The sequence below is a fragment of the Fringilla coelebs genome, assembly GCF_963513975.1.
Source record: "Fringilla coelebs genome assembly, chromosome: 8".
Lineage (NCBI taxonomy): Eukaryota > Metazoa > Chordata > Aves > Passeriformes > Fringillidae > Fringilla > Fringilla coelebs.
The window spans coordinates 34371552-34392315 of record NC_140066.1 but is presented as its reverse complement, the minus strand read 5'-3'; the positions used below and the strand labels follow the sequence as shown (position 1 = coordinate 34392315).

At 43.4% G+C, this 20764-nt stretch overlaps 1 protein-coding gene across 1 annotated transcript in view; it reads left to right on the top strand.

The window, feature by feature from the left end:
* ADAM12 (ADAM metallopeptidase domain 12) overlaps positions 1 to 20764 on the top strand; it is a gene marked incomplete at both ends in the record, with an annotated part of 193657 nt that overhangs the window by 47778 nt on the left and 125115 nt on the right. Inside the window, one exon of the mRNA XM_084210182.1 lies at positions 14932 to 15005. Coding sequence (XP_084066308.1) covers positions 14932 to 15005 — 74 coding nt within the window. The remainder of the gene's footprint in view (positions 1 to 14931; positions 15006 to 20764) is intronic.

Here is a 20764-nt window from a genome sequence, read left to right as displayed (position 1 = left end):
AGCAGAGTTTTATATGTAAGAAGTGCAGCATTAAGGCTGGTTTGTTTTTTTTTTTTTTGTAAGGGAGTGGTAATTCAGTAGTTTAGGTGCATATCTCAGTGAAAAGTTGGACTTGTTGCTGTCTGGAAAAACAGAAAGCAGTGTTAAATGGCTCAGGAGCGGCAGTGGGGTGAGACTTGTTCATTCCATGGGAAGTGGTGGAGTCACCATCCCAGGGTGGGATTTAAATTTAAGTGGATGTGGCACTTGGGGACATGAGTCAGTGGTGGCCTTGAAGTGCTGGATTAAGGGCTGGACTCCATGATCTGAGACATCTTTTCCACCCTAAAGGACTCCGTGGTCAGAGGGGTAATTTCCAACCTGAACTATCCCAGGGTGGGATTTAAATTTAAGTGGATGTGGCACTTGGGGACATGGGTCAGTGGTGGCCTTGAAGTGCTGGATTAAGGGCCAAACTCCATGATCTGAGAAGTCTTTTCCAACCTAAAGGACTCCATGGTCAGAGGGGTAATTTCCAACCTAAACCATCCCAGGGTTCAGTGATTGATACTGGGGGACTCAGGAGTGCAGGTGGGAGGCTGAGGATCTCACAGGAGACTCAGCCCCAGGGACAGGAGATCTTTCATGACAGCTCCTCCTTGAATAATTCCTGGGAAGGAGAGCAGTCATTAAAATAAATGAGGGAGATAACTCACCCAGGAGGACACGGGAAGGAGAGCCAGGAAGGGCTGGAGAAACCATGGCTGTGGTGAGGAGTGAGGAGCATGGAGGGTGGAGAGGAGGAGGCTGAGCAGGGCCCTGATGGATCCTGCAGGGTGGAAGTGGCTGCAGGGAGAAAAGAGGCAGTAATTAGTCTGGGTGACACTGTTAGATGTGCTCCTGTCTAGCAGGGACAAGAAGAATGGCCCTACAAGGCAGCGAGGAAGAGCTCAGTAATAAAGATAATGAGAAAAGGATGTATTTACATGCACAGCATGAGGGAGGATAAAGGTCTCTGAGTGTGCTGGAGTTTCAGAAAAACCAGAGAAAAGCTGCTAATGAGAGTGGTGGAGTTAATCCTGACATGGGGCAGGAGCCTCTGAGGTGCCAAAAGCCACATTTTCTATGACTGGGCACAAAGTGGAGACTGTTCCTTCTGCTTCATGGAAACCACCTTTGGAAACTGTGCCATCTCTGCACTACAAGGGATAAGATTTGGATTTTTCTGGATTTTTAAATACCTGAGACTTCATAGGGAACACTTTTCCTCTGAGGTCCCAAAAGCCACATTTTCTATGATTGTTTGGTGAGGCAAAGTGGAGACTGTTCCTTCTGCTTCATGGAAGCCTCCTTTGGGAACTCTGCCATCTCTGCATTACAAGGGATCAGATTTGGATTTTTCTGGATTTTTAAATACCTGAAACTTCATAGGGAACACTTTTCTGCTGAGACTGGAAAATGGGTGCCCAACAGCTTTTCTTTCTCTTGCAATTATTGGCTTTGTACAACTTGGAAGCAGACTGAATAACACCTAGACAACTAAAACATTAACTCCTTTATCAGCTGCATGAAGAGGAAGAGAATTCTTTAGCAGAAGTTCAGCCTTTTGTTCTGTTAAATTTTGTTTTTATTCAAGGATAGACGCTGAAATCGGAGAGGTGGATCAGGATGTCATGGAGGTTGGGATATTTAATATTGGTTAATATTGGTTTAGGGTGGAAGCTGTGGCTTTGGAAGGTCTTGTTAAGTTTTTTGTTGTGCTCCTACCTGTGCCAAGTCATTGGCTTCTGGTTTTGGGGATGGAAGAAGTAGAGTAGGATTACACAAATAACGGAGTGAAAAGAGGGGGAAACACCATAAATACAGGACTGAAGGGTGTGCTAGCAACCTAGAGCTCGCCAGGAGGGTGGGAAAAGTGTCCTCTCTCAGGATGGGATGCTCTGGCAGCCCAGGTTTTGCACAGAAGGATCTTGGGAGCAGACCTGATTCCATCAAGAACAATTGAAATGAAGTTTTAAACTTACAACTCTACTTGCTCCTCATCTCAGCTGCTGGGCCACTGCTGCTTTCTCCCAGTATTCCCAGGTTCCTGAAATTCCATTTTCCCTCAGTCCCTATGGACACTGGGCTCCTGCTGAGCTGCAGAGTTCTGTTCCTGCTCGTTCTCTCTGGGGTGCTCTGCTCCATGGGGCTGAGGGTGGGAAATGCAGATGTTCCCTGAGCCTTCTGCAGGATTTTTCCTTCTTTCCCCCACCCCAAGCAGTCACCCCAGAGCAGACTCAGGAATATTCCTGTTAATTTGCACTCTGAAGGTGAGAGCAGATTTTGCCTCATGCTTTTATCACGTGTTGCAAATGCCTTTGAGATGTTTCTTTCTTTGTTATCTCAAAATTCTCTGCTCTATTGATTTTTGGGTTTTCTCTAAGGGGCTGAAAATTTCAGCAGTAACCCTGAAACCAACTGAAATAATTGATTATCTGTTTTTACCTCCTCTTCAGTTATTTACCTCGTGCCCTTCAATGGAGAAAGGCTGTCCTGTTTCTCGATGATTTACTGTAAAGCAGATCTTTGCTGAGCTTTAATATCAATTTATATAACCTTGATCCAGGGGTTATTTTTTGAGAGCCACAGGTTTATCTAATATGTCATGGAAGAAGTTGTTCTAGAAATATTTTTTTATAGCTTATTCTTATGGAACAGATGGGTAATGTGAAAAGAAACATATTTTCTGTAAGCTCAGATTGCAATTGAAAATACTTAAATTATCTCCAAGAGTAGCTAGATGCCTAATGGAGTTTATAACAAATTTAGGTATCTTAAAATACATATTATCCTGAGTAGATACTCTTGTATACAGGGTTTTTTTTCTTATGTGGATATTAATGGTAACAACATTTTTATCTGTGTTTTGTCTTTGCCTATGTGGCAAGAAATATATTGGTCATTAATAATTTAAACCTGGGGGTATCACTTAGAACACCACACGTGTTTTTGTTCCAGGATGAGCTTTCTGAGATAAATTTACTGTGCTTTCCACACTCCTTTGTGCCATTTGTTTTCTGCAAGAATGTCACTGTATAGGTGGGGTATCTCTGGGCAAAGTCTCTTTCTAATTAAGCAGAGAAATGTGAGATGCTGCCCCCAGGTTTCAGGATAATTTACTTTACTAGGAAATCTTCGGCTCCTTCTTTCTCTTAGGGCACATTCCAGGATATAAAAATGATTCATGTGTCTTGGAAGTACAGCTTTGGGAAGTTTGTCAAGTTATCTTGAGGAGCCCAAGAGTGGGGTGAAATCGCCCTTTTCATTAGTTTAACAAATACGAATATTTTATCTGCCTTTGTTTAAGGCATTCATCATCTTCCGAAGACCATCAGAGACAAATTGTGGCTTGAAAGAGTGGAAATCAGACCCCAACCCCTCAGTCCTGCTCTGCATTCCAGTGCTGGGGATGCAGAAGGGGACGGGAATCCAGAAGCAGATCGGCGAGCGCAATAACAAATTAGCGCAGGAGATTTAATCAGAGCCACATAATGGGGAAAGATGTTTAGGGAGAGCAAAGCCTGAGCTCAGAGATCTTGGCACAGGCCTGGTGCAGTGGAACTCTGTGATGGGGGGGAGAGGGAGGCTCTGAAAGTGAAGAACAGCATATAAATTAAGCCAAATAAATTAAGTAATTCAAGCATTAATCTAGCCAATCCTCCGAGTTCATTCAGAGAGGCAAAACATCTATCATTGCTTCTCTGGAGATTGTAGCATTGTTGAGAATTCAGTTTAGCCAGGACATTTAGACCAACCCTTGCATTCAAAAAAAAATCCTTAATTTTCTCATTGTCTGAAACTGATTGTATCTTTTTGCCTTTCAGTAAGTTTCACTTAGTTGCAATTACTTTGGCTTCAAAATCTTGAAATCGAATGAATTAATGAAAATGGAAAATCAGAACTCTTTCCTAATTAAGAACTGAGCTTTTCAAGGAATATGAAAGGATTTAATTTAGAGAGAGATGTTTGGAGAGCATGAAATGTGGCTTGAAGGAGATACATGTGCATTCAATAGAACTCACTGAGCCCAGCCAGATTTGTATTGACGGGAAACAAAAAGCATCTGAAATCCTCTTGCAGTGATAGGAAAATTTATGGGATTTCTTGAAGCTCTCACAGTTGACTTCCAGTTCAGGGAAATGGGTGGCCACCTCAGTTTGTGTCTCAGTGGACACAATTCCTACTGAATTCCTCATTATTTCTCCCAGTGGCAGTTTGCTGAACCTTTGGAATGGGATTTTGGGGTTGATTTTCCATGGCTTTGTAACCCTTACAGATGGATGGGGCGAAACCTCTGTCCTGTCACTGCTGCAGGTGACACTGAGGGGTGAAAGGAGTGGCTCAGGTAAAGACTCTGACAGTTCAGAATGGATTTTATGTTGTATTATCCCTGAAATCCCATTCCGTTCTGCTGTTCCCCCAGCAGACAGGCACACCTTGTGTCACAACCCCTGTGTGACACCTGGGGATCACCTGCTTGTGCCCTCCCCAGGCAGAGGAGCAGAGCAGATGGCACCTGGAAGCCAGGCCATTTCTTATCTTTGTATATTTAGTTGTAATTATCACCATAATTCTCCTCCCCCAGAGTGCACAGCACGTCCTGGGCTCCCCACAAGTGATGGCTGCAATAATTCCGTGTGTGTGCAAGGGGAGGTGTTTCCAAGGAGGGTCGGGCTGGCTGCTCAGCTCCAGCTCTGTTCTGGAGCAGTGGATGTGTGGGTGGGAAAATGCAGAGCTATTAGGTGGGAATACCCTCAGGAAGCATGGTGGGACAAAGGGAGTAAGGTGCAGAAAATATAATTACACTGGGTAACGAGCTGATGAAGCCTTTGCCACGGTCCATGCTTGACCTTGGCTTTTTGAGCACATGGGGAAAATGTGATGTTGTAATCAAACTTCTGCTAAAAGGAGGTCACAGCCCCCAGTGCCCTGACAAAGAGGAGGAATTTTACTTTTCCAGACAGGAGCAACCCAAAGGAGATCCACTACATTTGCTCTGCGCCGTGCTCAAAGGAGTCCACGTCCATTTCAAACTGGCAAATACCAACAGCTGCTCACTCCCATTCCAATTACCCAAATTGCAAAGGGCGTCTGCAGCGAGCTCTGCTCCATAACTAAGGCAGCCCAGCCCCAGTGAATTGCTTCCTGCCTGCCAGCACTATTAACTTGTGTCTTGTGACAATTTTCTCCAGCCCAGGCATGTTTGTTTTCTTTGCACAGCCTCGCACCAAGCATTGTTTAAGCAGCACATAATGGATTCCAACCAAGAGGTGCTTTCTGCTCCCATCTGTTTGATAGCACAGGAACAGTTGTGATTCATACGTGAAGTGTAAATACTGGGTAATGACTGTGCCTCTCCTTTCAGCCAGTTCCAGGTTCTTTCATTCCTGGGCCAGCTCCTGGGCTGCTTTTGAGGCAAGGAAAAAAACGTCTGAAGCCAGGCTTGAAATTTTCAGGTGTTAAATATCTCTCTAACAGAGTGACCCATCTTGGTGCAGAGGTGACAGTAAAAGCTGCCATGAGCAGGAGCTGCCGTGAGTTTCTCAAATCTCTAAGGCTGTGTGGTGTCCAGTTGCATTTTCTGAATAGAAGGCCATCTAGACACTCCCCCAGAAACTTATAGGGTACTTCCACTTAAAGCTTTTGGGGCAACATCCCTGGAATGTCCAAGGCCAGGTTGGACATTGGGACTTGGAGCAGCCTGGGATAGTGAAGGTGTCCCTCCATAGCAGGGGTGGTACTGGGTGAGCTTTAAGTTCCTTTTCCACCCAACCCAAACTGTGATTCTGTGAGTACAATAAGGAAAAGAAATATAGGGGGCGATTCATTTTTTAGCCCATTTTTTAACTAGACTCTTCAATGAGTTGTTTCACTATTTTCCTCCCCTCTATTTTTTTTTTTTTCCAGATCTTTCAAAAACTCCAATCTCTATTGGCTCAATCAGTCAAGCTCCTGGCCACCCCCTCAGGGTGTCAGAGGACAGGCAGGGCTCTGGCCAGTTTAGGGAATGGGATGGGATAGCAAACACACCCTTCCTTCAGGCTGGGATTCAACAGCTCTGCTGCCCTTGACCTGCTTCCAAGCTGAGATCCAGCTGCTGGTCCTGCTGGGCTGGATGGGAGGTCCTGCACTCCATGGAGTCACTTCAGTACCTGGATGAGCAAATTTGGGGATCATGGATAGCTTTGTGGAAATGACCCTTGACAGAGATGTGTTTGGGATACGCTGCAGTAAATGAGGGCTGGCTAAAAGCACACGTATTTTATTATTATTTTTATTGCTTGTTCTTACTACAAAATCAAGTTCACACTTCAGTGCAGTCATTTCCATTCAGTCAAAACCATATGCTGTTGCATTTTCCTTTCTTCCCTTTTTTTGTGGCCTGTGAATCCAAGGAATCCCCTCTCCCAGATGCAGGCTCATCACCAGGCACTCAGGGAAGGGCAGTAAATCCACACCAAAGGCTGCCCTGGGCTGCTTTGCAGCCAGGCTGCTGCAAAGGTTCAGGAAAGGCTCCCCTGCCTCCCCTGGCTGCTTTGTGTTCCAGCTCTCATCCCTCTCCCAGCCCACATCCTGAGCTGGAGGATTGCCGGCCGGGGTCTGTGTACAAATCACGAATAGGATGGGACTGCTGGGAACGTGCCTTGAGTTGTTTTATTTTTTAGCATCAGTCTTATTACATGGTTATGACGATGGGAAGATGCCATCAGCTCACATCTAAGGCAGCAGACCAAGAACCTAATGTTACAGCTTACTTTATAAGTTTTTTGACCAATATCACACAAAGCAAAAGCACACTGACAGGAGTTCCATCCAACCGCTGTAAGCACACGTACCTTTGGTTAAACAATGCCTGCTCATTTCCAATACAACACCTGCTTGTGAGCCTTCAAACACAATGCACAGAGCTCCATTATTAAGCTTAGAACTTCCTAATATCTCACTAGATGAACTTTTCTGCAGCTTAGGGAGTGATTCTAGACAAGCCTTAATACACAGACCATTGTTCTGTTTGTCCTTGCTTTTCTACTTCTCATATAATTTTTCTGCTGACCTATCTCATGGCTACTGCTCAGTTCCACTCACAGTTCTGTCTCTGAGGCCTGCCTTTTGCAGCTTTCCCAAAACCCTCTGATTTTAAGGATTCCCACACTGGAGGATCCCAGAGCTCGCTCCCCATCAGCTCTTTCAAAGTGCTGGCAGCACCAGCTCCCCTTTTCATAATTCACCCATGTTTGTTCTCTCACAGCTTGTTTTTGAAAATCTTTCAAACATTTTTTTTTGTTGTTGCAAGGTTTGTACTGAAAAGGGGAATACTGATTTTGACCTGGTTTTAACTGACATATTTCAGAGGATAATTGGAGAGCTGTACAAACCAAGGCTGCTCTATTTGCACTGCTTAGATGCAATTAAAAAAAAAGAATTTCTTTTACTTTGTTTTTTAAAGCATAAAGCTGAACCTTTTCTGCTAATCCCTTTTTAGCTGGTCAAATGCACCTTAATATATTTTAGTGTAACCTCAGTGCTTGATAATGAAAATATGGTGTAAAGGCTGAATTCAGGTTTTATGCCTGACTTTTCATTGATACTGAATAAATTCACAACATAACTCAGCCTGACAAGGTGCAGATTTCTTTCAAACATCAAACCAGTTATTTTGGATCTGCTCCTAAAATATTTGCTGCTTGGTGTTATGACATTTTAAACATGTTTTAGCCTGGTTATCCTTTGATTTTTAAAAAAATGTAAATCAGGAATAGCTCACAGAAAGAATGTAGCTAAGTTGTAAGCATGTTTTCCCTTTCCAGGAGCAGTCATTAGCTTTGTATTCCTGCATGGAAAGCAGGAAATGGGGAGCTGGAGCTGTGTAATTTTATTGATTTTGGTCTGGCACAATGAACTTCTGGGTTTCCTCTTTCTTGAGCTTTGTTTGCTTGGATTTTTAACTCTGGATAGGGATCCTGGGGCACCAATAGTGAGCAAGGAGCTGGGAATTTAAACACAGACATGGAGATTCACAGGGCCTTCAGCAGATGCTGCCAAACAACCTGATGGGCAGAGGCTGGCACTGGCACTACTGCAGAGGCAGCACACAGAAATATTGAGATTTTTCATTTTAATTGAAAGTGCTTTTCATTATGAAGAGAAGTTTCCCAAATTAGGGTTGTTCCCAAGTGCTCCTATTTTATCTGCATCCCATGAGCTCCATGGTGGGGTTTTCTGCCAGCTGGTGGAAGGTTTTCCTGCTCATTGCAGGGGGATTGGACTGGATCATCTTTAGAGGTTCCTTCCAACTGAAACCATTCCATGATTGCTGTAAGGAAGCCAGGGATGGAGCAGAAAAGTTGATTTAGAACCATGGGTGCTGCCTCATCGTGTGGGGAAGAAGGTTTTAAAAATATATATAAATTATATATATATATCTTCCATTGATTTCTAATATGGCAGGATGGGGAGCAGGAAAAGGAGAGGGTGGAAAAGCCTCACTATCTCCAAGCTGCAGTTGCAATTTGCTATAGGAGTTAAGAAAAAAAGGACAAAAAAAAAAAAATTAAAAAACCCAAATTTAGCTATTGTATCCTCCAGATAGAGGAATCTTGCATCTCTCTGTACAGCCAGGAAGAAAGCAAAAATCTGATCATTCTGCTGTCAAATAATCACTTTAAAATAAAATTGGGGACAAACTTGCAAGTTCTTTTGTTTCCTACATTATTGGACTGGCTCAGCCAATTTGTTAAGGCTTGGGAGTCTTTGCTAAGCCATTAAAGAAAATAAAAAAACAACTGCAAAAGGCTCTGTTCTCTTAGTTGGTGCTCATTATAAGCAGCCACAGGGATACATCATTCTCATCTGAGAGCAGGCAAAGCACAGCTGAATTTGCTGCCCCCAGGAACCTGCAAAACCATAAGAATTAAATGTTTATGCTTTTCATGTCCTGCACATGAAATATTGCTTAGTCTTGGAGGTGTTTGCAGAAAACGTTGCACTTTGTGCTCACTTCTAAACTGAAGCCAAAAGAAAACCAGGAAATATTTATGGATTTAAAAGCATTGCATACAATTTACAGCATTTGTTGCAGGTTGTAATTATCTTAAATGTATATATTTTGTAGACAGCTTGCATTTGTTGGATTGAGTTCCAGTTTCCATGGTAAGATTCCCTGAGTGACTTTATTGCTTATAGATTTCCCAGCTTCTCCCTTTTTTGTGTCTTATAGATAGTAGAGGAATAATATCAGCCCAAAGATCTGGTTCTGTAAATACACCTTTTAGCACTAATGCAGAACGTCAGTGGGTGATAAACGAGGGAAATAAAAGGTATTTTCATATAGATAGCAAAAAATGGCATGGAATTTTTCCCTGCTGGAAAGAATGGGCTCTTTCCCCAGTTATGCAGTTTCTAATTCCTGGTGGTAATGCAAGAAAAAACCTGTATGTGTGTGGAACGTGACTACCTGATGAATCTCAAAGGTCCTTAATTTCCAGAGCCATGTTTAGGAGATAGCGAGCTCACAACCTTTATTTTTTGTGCTGGAATTTCTGGTTTTAAGAGCATAGAGGAGAAAGAACATGGGATCATGGAGACACAGGAAGGTTTGGGTTGAAAGGGACGTTAAAGGTCAGATGGGGACCTTAAAGGTCATCTAAAGGTCATCTAGTGCAATCCACCCCTGCCATGGCAGGGACACCTCCCCTGTCCCAGGTGCTCCCAGCCCTGTCCAGCCTGGCCTTGGGCACTGCCAGGGATCCAGGGGCAGCCACAGCTGCTCTGGGCACCCTGTGCCAGGGCCTCAGCACCTTCACAGGGAAGGTTTTTCTCCCCGAAACCCCATCCATCCCTGCCCTCTGGCAGTGGAAGGCGTTCCCTGTGTCCTGTCCTGTCATTGTCACCTCAAGAAATGCAGCGGTGGGACTGTTTTCAGGCTAAGAAGGATTCCTTGCTCAGACAAACATCAGTCTCAGAGGCTGTGAGATTTCAGAGGAGCAGGCATTCAGCCATAGCTCAAGAGCAGTCCCAAGTTCTTTGTTACAAGGCAATCTAGAACTTTCTAACCCAATGGACAGTTCCACAGGGTTTGTTTTGCTTTTCTGACCCATCACCTTTACTCACTTCTGCTGCACTCTGGATCCTTTTGTCCAATGGGGTCTGTCTCACAGGCACACATCTGCTTCTGTTATAACTTCCAAACTCTCAGCCTATTCCATACAGCCCCACCCCTACATGAGAAACCCTTCACCACCTTAGCAGTGCAGTTTCTCACTCACTTCAGGCATATTCTTACTGACAACTGCAGAAATATGAGTTTATGGTTTTTCTGCTTAATATCTGTGTATTGTATTTTTACATCAGTCCAAGCTTCTCCCAAGGCTGCAGATCAAACCCTTCAGTGCTGTGGGAGTTTCTGTTTTTCTGATTCCCACAGTGTCCCTCCATGCCTTGTCCCCAGTCCCTCTCCAGCTCTCCTGGAGCACCTTTATGCTCTGGGAAGGGCTCTGAGCTCTCCCTGGAGCCTTCTCCAGGTGAGCACCCCCAGCTCTCCCAGCCTGGCTCCATCTGCCTCATCTCCTTGGTGGAGATGATCAGGACCTTCTCCAGCAGCTCCATGTCCATGTCCTGCCCCAGAGCTGGCCTCCCTGCTCCAGGGGGGCTCTCTCCAAAGTGAGCCTTGCTCAGACAGCAAACAAATGTGTTTTTAGCACAGTTTAAAACTGTGGATGAAAAAATGCTCCCAGGTGACCCCTGGATAGAATCCTTTGTCCATCCAGTCTTTGGTTTGAGTCCATGTAGTTTTCCTGTCCTCAAATGAAGGCCATGCAGGTAATTATGAAATGTGACCCCCTGTGAGGGGAGGGATTTTATTTAGCTCCCTGTGGAATGTCAGGAGCCACATGGCATACAGCTAATTGCAAGCCATAATTCTCCTCTTAATTATCATTTTTTTCCTTTCTGTCTTAGCAATTTTTACCCATTTCAGCACTGCATGGGCCAAGGTCACCTTGGGCCCAGGCAAAGCTGGGTCTGTTGCAGGGCTGGCTTTAGCAAAGTTAATACCAGCTCTGGAGGGCCTGGAAACCACTTTGCTGGATTAAACAAACCTGCCTATTTCAGTCTGGCCCTGTCAGGATATAATTTAAAACTTGGAAACCAGAGAAGCAAAATGACCCCTTTTGGTTCTCTTTCTCGTGCTGATCTCTATCCTCAAACAGTGGATTTAGACACTGGATACAGCTGAAAATGCATTTCTGTTTCCAAATGAATTAATGCTGCTGCTTGGAGTTCATTTTCACTCTTTTCCTTATCTGTAGATATTTCCCTTTATTTCTATTATATAATTGCTAGCATTTATTTAAAGTTGTGTGTGCTGATCTAACTCACACACGTGCCTCTCAATCCAATAAAATCCTTTATTTTTATAGAGAGGGAGCTGCAAAAACAGGTGTGTTAGGGCTCTCCATTCCATCAGTTTTCTGCTTTTCAAATGTAATAAGAAATTACTTGGAGTTTTCTCTCCCAGTTCCAGTAGGGAAAAGCTCACAGCCCTGCAGTGGGATCACAGCCCAAATGAAAGGGGGATCCAGCAATAATTAAGATTTTGCTCAGTGACAAATCCTTTGCATTCAAATTTCACAAGGGGCATCCCACCAAGGTGAACAAATCTTCTCCAAATGTATCTTCTCCACAAGTGTTTCAGGAATACAAATGGGTTATTTTGTGGCTAGATATCATCATTAGACAGTATTCCAAACACCACCCCCACGTTCACAGGGGAAGCCCTTAATCCCTAAACTGTCCTTCCTTTTCTCTTTCTCAGTGAGGATCAATGTGATTTAAAGAGGGAAAAAGAAATAATACTTATGAAACATGTACTAGTTAAAGTAGTTTTACAACAGAACTTTTCTGACTCAGAAGTAGTTTGCTGTCCCTTCATCTTCTAGTTAATCAAGTGCTGATTTATTATTTTTTTAATCTGCTTTCTCAGTGAGAATTCTTGCTTGACCTTGACGTAATGTTTCACTAATTTCCTTCAGGATAGTGAGTTTTTCTAACATCCATTCAGACCAAAATCCCTCAGCTCCAAGCAAGGAAGAAGCAAATGAGGAGGGGAGTGCTTTTCCTGGTTTTTTTTAATACAATTTGATGCAGATTTTGGATGCAAATCTTTGAAATAAGAGGGGAATGTTATGGAGATTCCTACTTCAGTCATCCTGAAGTTTGGCCTCTTAGGATATCAGAGAAAACTTGTGTGCACTGATGAAATCTTCTCTTATGCCACAAAAAAAAAAAAATTACCAAAAAGGAAAAAGCAAACTGCAGTTTTAGGAGAGAAGTAGAAAACTTTAGTCTGTGGAGAAAAGAAACTAGAACCCTAAAAAATTCTTCATTATGGTTTAAATAATGCCACTCTCATCATGTCCACTTGGCTTCCAAGTCAGTAATTTTAAAGGGATCAATGTGGGAATAAGTTGTGGCACCAGCATAGAAATTATGTTTGTGGTTCTGAAGGAGGACGTAGAACAAGTGGCTCTCAAACATTCTGAGCAGGAGGCTCTGTACCCTCACAAGGTGCTTTTTTCATTATTCTCTGTGGAAAATATAAAGCTGTGCTCTAATGTCTGTATTTATAGTCACTTCCATCTCACCCTGTGACTCAGTTTTGAAAATATTGATTGTAAGGGGAGGGTATGACAGTGCTCCATGGGATTTAAAATGAACTTTTGGGGGGTTGGGGCAAAAATGTTCAAAAACTTAAGGAAAAACTCCACAGCCCCTACAAGAAAAAACCAAAAAAAAAGCCCCAACAAAAGAAAATCTGATTTCACAGGAGTATGGATTAAAAAAAGAGGAGGAAAAAACCAAAACACAAACCTCAAATGCCCTTTGTGAAAGAGTCTCATTTTTTCTTTACCATTAGAAATTTATAATTTCAAGTGTTTCTGTTTGCAGTCACCCTAACACCTGTGCAGTGGGTAATTTTTGCTGTATTTGTGCTTATGAATTCCAGTCAGACTAAGAAAAAATATAGTCTCATCTCCTCGCAGATGGAAAAGAAGGAAATGAGCCATTTGTTTGAAAGAAAAATTGATGGTGAAGCAAGATTCTGAACCTGGGTGTTGTGCACAGCAATGCAGCATCCATAACTGGGGCCATTATTGTGCTCCGTGAGAAGAAGTTTCAGCTTTAGGAATTCTCTGAGAGATGATTTTGTCTTGTAACAGCCTGTTCTATTCTGCAGCTGCTTTTTTAACTTTGCAACTTTACCAACATCCATTGACTGTCAAATAAGTACCACTGTGAACTCATGAATAAACATAGTTGTCATTTCCATATTAAGAGGGCCTTCAGCTGAAAAGAATCCATTTGTGCCACTGCAATATCTTAATTATTTACTGTGTTATATTGTAATTAATTGTGGTTTGCTCTCTCAAAACTCCATATTCTGTAGATCTCACGGGTTTTGGAAGCAATGCACTAATATTGAAGTCATAATCAACACTGCTTCTAAATATTCATGCCAATAAATGACTCCCATGTGTTTGCTGAGTGCCAAGGATAGTCTGAAGCATTTATTTAGCATTCTGGTGGGATCTGGTTTCTGCAGAGTTCACAGAGATGCAGAATTTCAATGCTGTTGCTGAGAAAGCACGTTTGGATTCTCACGAGCAGGACACTTTGGATGGAGCAATGGTATCTCACTCCAGCCTGGGCCCAATAAAGCCTCAGAGCACTGGGGAGTTCTCAGCTATTTCTCATTTGAACAATTTTGTTTAGTCTGTGACAGCCTCCCAATAATTTTGCTTTTTAACAAACATCTCTAATTTTTCAAACAATTTGAAAATCACTGCGTTCCAAGGATGCTCTGTCTGTCACAGAGGCTCCACTGGGGCTCTGCTGCAGCAATCACAAATTCAGACACATTTCTCAATAAATCAATTAAACACTAGAATCCTAAAACGATTCTAGCTGCAATTGGCTGACACAAATCTCCAGAAAAGCATCTTGAGTGTACAAGGGAACAGCTGATTTATGGAGCTACTGTTGGAATTTCAAACAAGGAAATGCTGTCGTGCAATCCAGTGAGTTTGTTTAATGAAATGTAAGTTAAATGTAAACAGTTTTAAAATATATTTGAGCTGAGTCTTTTGGATCAAGAGTAGCCAGCATATTGCAAACTGTGCTTTCTCCTTGGGAGTGCAGTTTGCAGAGCCTGTGTAGGTGCATTGCCCCTTCCTGCAAGTCTTTAGGCGTCCACTGCTCCAGGTCCCCTCTCACAGCTCACCCAGAAATGATTGGGTTTACCTTTGGATGCTTGGGATGAAAAACAACTGGGGTTTTATAACCAGGGGCAAGGCAGTCTGAAGATTGCATGCAGTCATGATGGTCCTTGAAAATGCAATCCAGATGTCCTGATCCATGCTGGAGTGCAACTGGGATTTCTGTGGGCTCTGTTGCTGGTGTTTTGTTTAGAAAGTTCTCTTAAATTTTGTATATGCATAAATACTTTGTCTGTTGTTGTCACAGAGATACTTGGTAATACTGTTGACCATATTTTTATTGATATTTCACATTTTCTGCACTTGACAATCCTTATGTGTCCCTTTCAACTCAGGATTTTCTATGCCCTTAATTCTGCAACACCACTTCTTCTAAGATGAAGCTTAATTATGCCTTATGAAAACCTTGAAATACATCTTAAAAATTTGAAATACATCTCGGATATAGGGAAGGAATTGTTCTCTGTGAGGGTGCTGAGGGACAATGTCCCTGCCCATGAGAACTAAATGGTTCTTAAAACCCCTTCCAAGCCAAACCTTCCTTATATTCCATGATGTGTCCATTTCCCTGGCAGAGCAGGGTGCAGGATGATGGGCTCTGGGTTTGGACTCAGCCAACTCTGTCTTCTTTTTTCAGAACCACCCAGCACTGCTGCAGTTTGTAATTCAAGCTGAAAATAAACATCTGGTCATTGATCTGGAGAGGAATGAGTAAGTACCCTGCTGCATGGTCACTTTGTACTCTTGAAGGAGGGTTGTAATTTTAAAATTAATGGTTTAAAATTAACCTGGGGCCAGTTTTGCTACTGGTCCCCTATAAAGAGTCCCCTAACAAGAGAGTTTTGTTCCAGTTTGGTTTATGGGCATTTGTGCATTGCTGATAGAGCAAGAATCTCTATGGTTGTGTGCATTTATGTGGGGATGAAAATGGACATGTTGCCTCTCAGGGTTTCCTGTGTATTTCTTTTGGATTTGTCCTCCTTTCCTGTGGTAAGGCCTTTTATTTATAGCAATCTGGAATATCCTACAGTCTCTGGAATTTTTTGGGGAGGACTGATCCCTCCTAATGCCGTCTGCACCCATGATCTGCTCCATGCAGTGTCCATCAGGATGAGGAGTCAAGACTTGGGGATTAACCCCTGCTGGAATGCTAAATGGAGCTCTCTGGGTTTGCTGGCAAGGGGCTGATGATGGGATGGTTGTGCTGTTCCTGCAGCCCAGGACCAACACTGGGCTTGAGCCTGTGTTTGTGTGCACCTTTTTCCATGCGCTCTTGGCAAATCCTGCTCATGTCCGTGAGATTTCAGAGAGGGTTCAGGGACTGCTGTAGATGTGGTCCCATGAGCAGAGTTGTTAAAAACCAAAACCATACAAGAATGAAATCACTGCTCTGGAAGTCCATGACAAATGGAAAAAGTCATCAAAATCTTTGTCTACCCTGCAAGTAGACAAGTTCTGCTTTCCCCTAAGAGAATCTCAAGGATATATGGTGGGAATCCAGATCAGGACAACCATGTGCAGTTTGTCAAAGGCAAGCCAAAGATCACTCTCAACCCAGGGAAAACCTTTCATAACAGTTCCCAAGGATCTGTGAGTTCTGTAGGTTCCCCTGCTGGGGAATCAAAGCCACAAAGGTATTTTTCTCAGTTTAATAGAGAGAGCGTGGACGTGAGCGATGCAGTTGGATGTGTTAGGAGGAAGGAATGTGCTTGTGAAAGCAAATGTCCAGGGGAGGCTGGGGATGAACAACATCAATGGAAAACCATGGGGCACCTCTTTAGTCCTCTGGAGTAAAACAGTGCAAGATGCTTTTTATTCCCAGTCATTTGGATGAACCCCAAAGTTACCCAGCTGTGATGAATTCCAGTTCACTTTATTATTCGACATCGAGCCCAAATCTTGAGCTTCCTTTATGTTATTTTTAATGCCCCTTAGCTGTTGGAAGCCTGTCCTTGAAGGGTGTGTAGATCCCCCATGCACAGGTTGCTGTGTTCCTGTAACTACAGGAGAATTTAATTCCTTTAGTAAACAGGGATTTCACTTTATATTCTCTTGATCTTTGTCGAAGGGTGTGCCTTCCTGCAGGAATGGGAAGTATGCAGCAATTGAGGAAACTATTTACATTCCATGTCAGCGATTAAAAGAACATAAAAACATAAAAAAACCCCATAAAACTGCTAATACAGGCTTTGCTGAACATACCAAACTCTCTTGTACCTGTAATAAAGTCAGATTTAGGAGATTGTAAGATGCAATCTCCACCCCTTTTAGAAGCAGGACAGGAAAATGCAATAAATTACCTCCACAGGCGTCTGTGTGACTGCATGGATTTGGAGATGTTGAGATCTGCTCCTGAAGAAATAGATTTATCAATTATTATTTTTCAGTTGGGATAAACTGGGATTGTTTTTTTTTAGTCTGGTGGGGTGTCCAGCTGAAGGTTTGCATTCTGGAAGAGCTGTGTGTGGTGTTGACAACACGAGGTTCCTCATCCCAGCAGGAGCTTCGAGGCAGTGTTGTGGAATGGAACAATCAGCCTTGTCTGGTTTGGCATTTGTCCCACACGAGGCAGTTCACAGATCCCAAACCACAGGAAAAAAATGGTCAGGGTCTTGCAAAATCATTTTGCTCTTTTCTTCACAATTTCTGACTTTGATTTTCCTAAGAGATTATGGTCTGGGTGTTGCAAGTCCACTCAGAAGTTTTCTCAGCGTGTGCATGTGTAGGTCAATTTTGGTTTCTGTAAATCACACCAGGCACTGGTCTGCAGCACTGGGCTGTGCTTCCCAGAGAAAACAGTGCCAGGTTCTTTGTGCTTGTCTGTGGAAGTTGTGGTTGTGTTTCTTCTGCCTTTAGTGCTGGTGTTGGGTTTGCTGTCACTGGCACAGGAGGTGATGGGGCAGGAGCATCCTGCTGCTTCCAGGGACTCTGCAGGGGCATGGAGTGGGAAAGAATGCCCAGGAGAGAAATGAGAGCCTGTATTTCTGCAGAACAAACATCTGATGGCAGCAGGCCAGGTTGGACCTGTGAGTTCTGGACTACAGGGGTGGGAAAAGCTCTTCAAAAACCTGGGGAAGGGAGCAGCGTTCCCATCCCTGTGTCTTGGGAATCTCCAAGGATGCAGATGAGCCCCTGCTCCCTCTTTATGATATTGGTGTGGAACATGGAGTTCAAATGCAAGCATTGAACCATTACTCAGCTGCTGGAGGTAGGAGTGGAGAGAGAAACACAAACACCTTGTCTGGAGTAAAAAATGGCAGCACGGAAAACTCTGAGATGAAACTGTTATCTTTCTGTGGTTTCATGTAAAGCATTGGAGAATGGTGGGGGTGGAGGTGCATGGGACCCCTAAATTACATAATTTCTGCATTGGGTCATGCAAAAAAAACCTGGATGTGATTTTCCATGATTAGGAGGAACAGCTGCTTTGAGTAGTCTTGACATTAAACTCCATTTATTGAAAACCTTAGAGATTTTCCAAACCTCGAGTTATGTTTCAAAACACGATTCAGATACATTAGACAAGCCCAAGTGGGGAGCAACGTGTGAAACCATCTGTTATCTCTGGAAATGCTGAATGTCAGTTTGGTGTTTTCTGATATTTAGACCCATCAAAATGTGTTCATATGTACTGGGCAAGATGTTCCGAGTGACTTCTGGAAGAGTTACTGGTACCTGACTTGGCAGCCTAGGGTTTGAAATCTGGATGGCTTGCAGCTGTTGAGATTACTTCTGTGGATATTCATTAAATACTTTGGTGATTAATTTCCAGGCACTGCCCATTTGTAATTGCAAACCCAGAATTATTTGTGCTGGATTCAATTTGTCACAGGCAGAAAACCTGTGAGCAAGCTCACGTTGCAAGTACATTCCTCACCATGATTTAGCTGCAAAAGATGATTGCACTCTTGAGAACCTTCAGCTCTGTAGTACCTTAAATGTTTTAGAAACACTTGTCATATGGAGAGATTTCCAGAATCAGCAAAGCATCCATCAGCTGCAAAATAAACCACTTTTTGGAGCAGCTGGCCAGGCTGGGGTGCATTACATGTGTAATACTGATGCTCTGCTGGTGTGCAAGGGACAGTAATGTATGCACTCAGAAATCCCTTGGAAGTTGATTGCAGCATGTGGGTCTTAGAGGGAAGCAGTTCATGGCTATGTCAGTGAAACAGAGCTCCTGTAAGATTAAATCTGAGCTGGAGAGTGGAACAGTCTGTGGCTACTGGCTGTTTGTTTGTGACTGGAAACATTTTGCACTCTCTCAGGGCTAGGGCTGTACACAGCAAAGCTCTTCAGTGTTCTTTTAACTTTAAGCACGTGAGTGACCCAGGTGAAGTCAGCGGAATTGCTGATTTTCAAAGTTAATTTCATGCTTACATGATCTGCTGACAAAGGTCATAATTATGAATGTCAGAGCAACGTAACTGTGAACAGATGCTGGGGAACTTTCCCAGTGCTGACTCCTGTGTGTACCTGAGGCTGGGGATGTCACAGAAGGATAAAAAGCTGAGATAGGTTGAGGGCATACGAGGGGGAGTATGGAGGGAGGATGGCTTTTTCCCCAGGACATCAAGAACGTCCCAGGTGTGTCCTGGACAGTTTCCTTCTGCCAGGATTTCATTGTCCAGCTTTGCAGAGGGAGCAGTGAGGGTGACACCTGTGTGGTTGTGGCTGGTGGACCACTGGCACTGTCCATTGGAACATGGCAATGGAAAGAAAAGGCTGGAATATTTTAGAGGAGCTGGGTTCACTCTTCATTTCCCCATCATTTTATGCTCCTTTTTGTCAGGTTTATAGCCCAGCCTTAACAAAGCAATATAAAAAGGCAATATATGAGGTTACATTGCTGCCTTTTATTCCCTCTGTAAAAATTCTTCCATTTTATCAGGAGACAAAATCCAACTCAGGTCACGGTATAAGCCTCCCTCTTATCCTATAAATCCCTTAAGGTCCCAGAGGTCTCCAGAGATTTAGGTCATCTCTGATTGCACATTTTCCACATCTTCATGGAGACCCAGTACCCAGGGTGGGTTGGGATGTGTTGGAGGTCACTCTGAAAGCTTTTCCCCAGGACTGAGGAGGCTCCAGCAGAATTCCCTGGCCTGGAAATCAGGCAGTAGCCATCTTCATGCACAGTGCTGGTATGACCAGCTCCAGTGAGGCTTCAGAGTTCAGCAATGTTTTGTTTTCTCTTTTTGGTTAAAAGAAAAGAAGTCGTTGTCTCCACTTTTGTGCCTGACCTCCCTGAATGGGAGCACTGATTGGTGTGCAGGTGACATTGGAGCTGGGTTAATTTAGATGGGAAACAACCCATTCCCAGTGCCAAAGGAAATAGCTGACAGGATTTGTTAATGAACTGACATGCTTCTGTAGAATCAATGGCTTGAAATACAGAGAGAGAGAAACACATCTAAACAAACCAGCCCCAAACAGAGAGCTGGGACCTGTCAGAATGTACTTGGTATTATAATTCTGTGCTGTGTCTTAGCCAAAAAACTGTGACCTCAGCCTGGTTTATCTGCAAGTGCTGGAGCTGCAGCTGTACTGCAGCATTTCACTTTCCTGGAAGGAGCAGTTTTTCCCCATCTGCAATGGCACCATGGCAGTCAGGTGGTGGAAATCACACCAAAATATGGCAATTCAGCTACCAGAGATACAGTTAATTGGGATCAGTCTGTGGCTTTAAGGTACAGGTATTTCCCAGAGGTTTATGGTTTAAAAATGCAATATTTAGCATGGGCATGAGAAACAAAGGTTTCTTCTATGTTTTTTTAGCAATGGCAGTCAAAGTTGTGTGGTCAGAGCTATGTCATTTTGGACTGAAAGGGTTCAGGCCTATCAGGAGAGAAACTGATGCTTTCTTGGTCTGTTTTTTATCTTATAATCTTAGAAATGTTGGGTTGAAAGGGACCTTAGAGGTCACCTAGTTCCAACCCCTACAAACATGAGGAGTTCCCCATAAGGAGTTCCACTCCTTACACGAATACCCCAAAAGAAAGGAACAATGAAAGAAGATATTTCTATGCTAAATATAACATGAGGATAAAAAGACTCAGAAATACAAATTCTGAGACATTTTTGTGGCTGTCATAAAGTCTGTCAAGGTCAATCTTCTCTTCCAGTGTCTACAAAAGAGCAGGAAAATGGGGCTGTGCCAAATTCCCCTTGGAGAGAAGAGAGGGCTGTGTCCTACTCACATCCCAAACCCTGGTTTTGGGGGCACACTTGGGGTCAGGGGAGTCAGGGCTGCCCTGTCCCCACCCTGCAGCCTGGCCACGAGGGAAGGACTGAGGGATCAAACCCTTTTCTCCATGAAAAATGGGATATGGGAAGTTTCACACACAGTTGTGTGTGTTCTGCAGAGCTACAGACCTCGTTCACACAGCAAACAAGATCAGTCTGGTGGGCGGGACAGGTGCTGCTTTCTCTGCACAAGTGTTTTCCTGAGTTTCTAGAGTGTCATCAGC